Source organism: Triticum aestivum, chromosome 6B, assembly GCF_018294505.1.
Source record: "Triticum aestivum cultivar Chinese Spring chromosome 6B, IWGSC CS RefSeq v2.1, whole genome shotgun sequence".
NCBI lineage: Eukaryota > Viridiplantae > Streptophyta > Magnoliopsida > Poales > Poaceae > Triticum > Triticum aestivum.
Window position 1 is genome coordinate 441,575,479 of NC_057810.1, and position 5,856 is coordinate 441,581,334.

Here is a 5,856-nt window from a genome sequence, read left to right on the forward strand (position 1 = left end):
CGTGATTCGAAGCCTTGGTCAGCATCGAGTAGGACATCGCCAACTATTCGTACCAGGGGGAAAATCTTGGTCGAGCCTCCCGTGTTTGGATCTTAAAACTTTGCAATAATAGAAGGTTGAGTGCATCAATTATGGCAGAGGCCGGTGGACTTTTCCCTCTTTTTAGATAAAAAACTCTTCTTTGTCATGATCTGCTATGTTGCAGCAGTAGAGATCTCACTTGAACGGAGGTTTCTATTGGAAGGAACAAGACCATGTTTTTTTTTCTTATACGAAAATTAAGCAAACAGCCAAACACAGATTTCCAAGCTTGATAAGCTCACCGGACCAAACCGCAGCATGCAAATGCACAAAATCTACACACAGAAGACGCTTCAAAATTGGAGAGCAAGCACTTCCAGTTCCAACCAATCAGATCCATTCCTTTGGATTGATGCACACGTCGAGAAGTTTCCATTCTTCAGTCCCTTCTTGCGGTTTCTGCATACAAATGGTCGTGAGTAAACTTGACAAAATACCACTGCTGTAACAAAATTTTACCTGACCCAATCAAAAGATGCATCACAACACACTACGAGTCTATCAATTAACGTGTCAAATCAATCTTTCCAAACTATTTAAAACTGAAAACCTTTTATTTTCAGAATAATTTGAAGATTTTAAATATTGTAGCGCCTTTAAACAGTACAAACTCAAAAAGTTTGTGTATTTTTTTTCGGGGATCAAAATTATGTGTTTATCAGAGTTATGTAACAGTAACAGAGCATCTTAACTTACATGATCATACTCCCACCGTGCGGTCAGAGGGAGGGAAACAAGGATACTCTCAATCCTTCCTCCAGTTTTGAGGCCAAATGTGGTGCCACGATCGTAGACCTTCGCAAGGAGCAAAAAGTTAAGAACCAGAGTAAAGCTAATACTGTACTAACAAGCATGATGACCGTGGCCATGTCGGAGCACTTACGAGGTTGAATTCCACATAGCGACCTCTCCGTAGCTGCTGCCATGCCCTGTGGTCTTCTGTAAATGGGGTATCTTTCCGACATTCTATGATGGGGATGTATGCAGGAATTACAGAGGCCGCACACTCTGCAGGGAAGGAAGGCAGGCGCCTTAGCATTTCAGAAGATGGTAGAAAAGGACCCAAATTCAGAGTTCTATCTATTGATACCTGTCACGAAGTCAAGAAGAGTTTCTTGATCATGGTCACTGAGATCATCAAAGAATATTCCACCCACCCCACGGCGTTCACCACGATGCTGCAGTCACAGGGAAGTAATCATCTCCATGATTATCTCTGGAAAAAACACGAGACAGTGCAGGACAAACTACACATTGCGGGATATTCATAAGACTAGCAAGCCTGATCTCACTTTTCAGATGTCTGGATCATGTCACCTAATTCGGAGACATTGTACAGACTAATCACCCAAAAGATTTACTAAACGAGCATAGGTCAAACTAACCTTGACATGGAAATAATCATCGCACCATTTTTTGAATCTTAGGTAGAAGGTTGGATCAAACTTATCGCATGCTTGTTTTTGAACCTGAAAGTGTACAACAAAACCTAAAAAGGTTATCGAACACACAAAGTAGACAGCAACAGAGAAGTGTCAAATGGCCTTGGATCATAGTAGTATGATTTTAGCCAAGATAATAGCAGAAGCAAGATGTCATACAGAATGAAAATGTTTGATATCCTCTTCGATGATGTACGATGGTGTCAAGTCAGTACCACCTCCAAACCACCACTGCCTGGGTGCCCCAGGAGCATCTGCAGGAGTAAACTCTGAATTTGACTTGAATTCTGTTAATACAAAAATCCACTTATTTCACTTGCCAGCACAAGCAGTACCTTGCGGTGCCTCCGTCTCGAAATATCGGTAGTTGAAATGCAATGTTGGCGCGAAGGGATTGTTTGGGTGGATAACCTGGAGACCGGACGCCAAAACAAGAATCATGTAAGTCCGTGGAAGCAATTGCACACTATTACACAAGAAAATTGGTACTGTAGCTATTCCTACACAGAAATGGTGGTGACGCAAACAGATTGCTGAGACATGCGAACTTGGGCAGCGCCGGCGGGAGGCGCCTCTCAGAGACTCACCGAGCTAACGCCGGCAGCGAAGAAGGGCACGGGCCCGGCCTTCTCCGCGCCCGCCGCCGCGTCGGGCCTCGCCGCGCGGTACGCGTCTGGGGGCATGACTCCGTAGACGACGGACACGTTCACGGCGGCCTTCTCGAACACGCGGCCGCCCTGCAGCACGCGGCTGATACCGCCGCCCCCGCCCGGGCGCGTCCACGCGTCCTCCCGAAACACCACGCCACCGCCGCCGCTGCCCTCCTCGACTGCCTCGAGCGCCGCGCACACCTCCGCCTGCACCCGCCGGATCAGGCGCTCGAACCGCGCGCGCGCCGACGAAGACCCCGACGACGCCTCCTCCCCGCGGAGAAATGTCGGCGGTGGCGCGGCTTCCGGCGTCTCCCGCTCCATGTCCACCTGCGGTCTGCGGGCGGTGTGAGAGCGAGATTTCAAGGCGAGTCCACCAGCCAGTACGCCCCCTCCACGTGGACTCGTCTTATCTCCCACCAGCCAGTGCGATTGGCAACTCCGCCTGTGTACATTGCGGCGACGGCGACCCGCGATGAAGCTCCTCGTGTCACCTCCGCCGCCGCTGTTCCCCTCCTCCCCCTGCCGCCGTTCAGGTCCATGCGCGCTCTTGCTGGGAATCTCATAATTCCCGCCGACCCCTAGTCTGATCACAAGAATCTTCTCAGGTAAGGCTATTCTCCAGAAGCATTTCCATGCGGTAGCAACACGAGAATCTTGCAAATGCGGGGAAGCCAACAGAACGGCGATCTGCAGGTACAATCCAATCCAATGCTACCTTGGTGCCATGAACCATGATTTAAAAAAAAATGCAGATTTTTTTTCCTTTCCATTTCATTGGTGCCATGAATCATGAACACCTGTTAACTGTTGAAACTGAAGGGTTGCAGCGACCCATGGCTCTGAACAAGTAAAGGGAAGAGAACCACTTAGGCGCGGCAGGGTCAGTCCACGCCTCCCGGTGCCCGAGCACATCCGCCGACCGCCTTACGATGGTACCGATCGTCTGCCAGATGTAAATCCCGATCGGCAAATGCATGACCGTGAGAGCATCGTTCATATGAGAGCCGCATGCGAGCTTGCTGCCCGAGTTCTTCAGTATGCAGGAACAATGGTGAAGGTAATGCTGCATTACAAAGAAGCCACATCTTCTTGTGGCAAACACTCTAATATTTCATCATATAGTTTGTTAGTTTTCTTCTGTATTCTGCAATGGATTGTTCATATCCACTAATATCAAATTATGAAATCTCTGTGTTCCCATCAGCCCTCCGTGACGACAGATGAAATCGACAGGGCAGTTCATCAGATGATCATTGATGCTGGTGCCTACCCTTCTCCCCTTGGATACGGCGGGTTCCCGAAGAGCGTCTGCACGTCGGTGAATGAGTGCATCTGCCATGGAATTCCTGACTCACGCGCACTACGGGTCGAAACATGATCCTATCTTTTTCATCTGATTCTCCAATTGCTAGCAACCTCTTTGTCCTGAAAAGAAATGATGGTTGTTTCCTGCTGACTTTGCAGGATGGGGATATCATCAACATTGATGTTACTGTCTACTTAAATGTAGTAGGCCCTATCGTATTTGTACGATAAATTAAGCACATTTTGAGGTGTAGTGTGACATACTGTGTTGCTCTAGGGATATCATGGTGACACCTCAAGAACATATCTGTGTGGGGAGGTCAATGAACCTACTAAGCAGCTTGTAAAGGTCTGGTTTCTACTGATTACTTCCAAGTTCCAACCATAAGTTTCAGACAGCACCTGAAGAACTTGTCTGATGTAATAGGTCACTGAAGAGTGCATGCTGAGGGGCATATCAGCCTGCAAACATGGTGTTAGCTTTAAGGCAATTGGAGGGAGAATAAGGTGTTGTTCTCTCAGATTTTGGACAATAGTATGAATTTTATGATGCTTTTGGTAATTTCCATACCAAGCAGTTGCTTTTTGTTTAAATTTGACTTACAAATATAATATTACCAGATGCCAGCACATCGTTTTTCATGTGTTAGGGTCTGAAACAGATGAGAAGGCCAAATTATCAGCATCTATTGTTTTTTCACTAACAAAGATTATCTTCTCGAATGGCTTCACGAGGATTTCCGTTTCTTAAACATATGCATCCTCAAAATATGCCTTGATGCAGTTTATCAGTTAATGATGATATTATTTGTCTTAAAACATATGCATCCTCAGAAAATGTCTCGATGCTGTTTATCACTTGAGAATCTAAACAGTTTAATTATCAATGCATGTAATTGTTGTGTTATTGTTGGTGATCATTTTTGTACTTCCAATGGATTTCAGCGAACATGTGAACAAGTACGGCTACAGCGTCGATCCCTTCATCGGGCACGGAGTTGGGACGATCTTCCATTCAGAACCCATCATATGGCACACCTGTAAGTAACCTTAGCTGTTTTCACTCACCGTGATCATGGACTAAATGCTAGATAGCCACATGAGCAATTTTTTGGCAACGCTCTGGTCCTCATAAACAGCAACTAAACACACATTTTGTACAGATGATTATGAGCCAGGATTCATGGTCGCAGGCCAGACATTCACAATCGGTAAGCCGCTTCCATGGCCTTCTTCAAGATAACAATATGTGCAGACTTGTCTCTGCTGCAAAATAGCCCAAATGCAAAGCTTCTGTCTGGTTGATCCCTTCTTCCCATCAGTCAGCAAACTCTTAGGATGAAACATGACTCTGTCAGACGACATAGGTGGTGTAGCTGTAACTGAGATATGTCACAAGATCTGATGATCTCCGTCTGCTTTTCGTGATAGATGTAAGTAACGTAGGACTGTGAGTATGTGACTAACCGGCGGTTTGGTTTGTGAATTGTGATGGTTCATCCTGCAGAGCCTACCCTGTCCATGGGGAGCACACGGTGCGAGGTGTGGGACGACGGCTGGACCGCCATCACGGTGGATGGCAGCCTCAACGCGCAGTTCGAGCATACGGTGCTGGTTACCGTCAACGGCGCAGAGATTCTCACAAAGTGTTAAGAGAGGGTGAAAGGTGGTGCGTCAGCGTACCGTTTGAGCGTATGTTCACAAGCGAGTTCAGCCCATTGACGGCCCGTCTCATTGAAGAAAAGTTTTCTTTAGAGAGAAAATTGAAGAAAAAGTTGTGTTTGAGGTCTCCTTGGAACCTACAAATCAAAAATTCAAAACATGAGGACGTCAACATAGGTAATAGTTAGTGGCAGAGCTAAATCCGGCAAATTTTAGGTAGGGGGTCCCAATCTGGTAGTCTTGTTAGATGATAAAAGGAAACGAGAAGACATTGTTGTTGCAGGTCTCTCTCACTCAGGACTAGAGGTAGAAGAAAGAGCATAATACACAGCACCCGGCCGCACCACACAGCCCCGTTACTATTCCAAAAACATCAACCCACATACAGACTAGGATTTTACAGCCGTTTTTGTAGCCAACAGAAACGTAGCACCCACGCACGCAGTAACAGACTCAAACGTACAGCTGGTTATCTAGCTAACAATATGTAGCGCTCACGGAGTCCATGGCGATCCGGTCTTCCCTAGAACCTGCGCAGCCCGCTTCTCCGCAAGACCTGGTGCCATCGTGCTACCGCTGCATCCTGCCTGCCTTGCCACACGATCGCAGCTCAACCACAGTCCGACTCAACCTAAATTCCTACACGCACGCAGGCTATACAATGTCCAGACACACACATACGCACGCCATGCTGTTGTGTCCTCCACGTCCCG

The 5,856-nt window shown here is 47.1% G+C and overlaps 2 protein-coding genes across 3 annotated transcripts; one reads left to right on the plus strand and one right to left on the minus strand.

Annotated features, from left to right (window-relative positions):
- Nucleotides 1-216: 216 nt before the first annotated feature.
- Nucleotides 217-2,497, minus strand: LOC123137386 (oxygen-dependent coproporphyrinogen-III oxidase, chloroplastic). Its single transcript, XM_044557127.1, has 8 exons — nt 2,111-2,497; nt 1,859-1,934; nt 1,683-1,777; nt 1,467-1,550; nt 1,172-1,259; nt 965-1,089; nt 778-876; nt 217-480 (listed from the first exon to the last, which is right to left on the minus strand). The coding sequence occupies exons 1-8, from the start codon at nt 2,495-2,497 to the stop codon at nt 412-414; spliced, it is 1,023 nt and encodes a 340-aa protein (XP_044413062.1). The 3' UTR covers nt 217-411.
- LOC123137385 (methionine aminopeptidase 1B, chloroplastic) lies at nt 2,471-5,425 on the plus strand. Of its 2 annotated transcripts, none has more exons than XM_044557125.1 (10): nt 2,471-2,709; nt 2,782-2,869; nt 2,996-3,233; nt 3,381-3,542; nt 3,641-3,685; nt 3,759-3,830; nt 3,909-3,988; nt 4,427-4,521; nt 4,645-4,692; nt 4,989-5,425. In XM_044557125.1, exons 1-10 carry the CDS (start codon nt 2,649-2,651, stop codon nt 5,132-5,134), a joined length of 1,035 nt encoding a protein of 344 aa, XP_044413060.1. In that variant the 5' UTR covers nt 2,471-2,648; the 3' UTR covers nt 5,135-5,425. The 2 variants fall into 2 exon arrangements, with proteins under 2 accessions (XP_044413060.1, XP_044413061.1); XM_044557126.1 differs by having other exon boundaries at nt 3,641-3,682.
- The last annotated feature ends 431 nt before the right edge of the window (nt 5,426-5,856 follow it).

Excerpts from the sequence above, each read along its gene's own strand:
- LOC123137386 (XM_044557127.1), bottom strand. The coding sequence starts at position 2,497 with ATGGAGCGGGAGACGCCGGAAGCCGCGCCACCGCCGACATTTCTCCGC. Across the intron at positions 1,551-1,682 it reads ATATCAAACATTTTCATTCT|GTTCAAAAACAAGCATGCGA; the intron begins GTATGACATCTT and ends GTACACTTTCAG. Across the intron at positions 877-964 it reads GCTATGTGGAATTCAACCTC|GTCTACGATCGTGGCACCAC; the intron begins GTAAGTGCTCCG and ends CTCCTTGCGAAG.
- LOC123137385 (XM_044557125.1), top strand. The coding sequence starts at position 2,649 with ATGAAGCTCCTCGTGTCACCTCCGCCGCCGCTGTTCCCCTCCTCCCCC. Across the intron at positions 2,710-2,781 it reads CTCCCCCTGCCGCCGTTCAG|GTAAGGCTATTCTCCAGAAG; the intron begins GTCCATGCGCGC and ends GAATCTTCTCAG. Across the intron at positions 4,522-4,644 it reads ACCCATCATATGGCACACCT|ATGATTATGAGCCAGGATTC; the intron begins GTAAGTAACCTT and ends CATTTTGTACAG.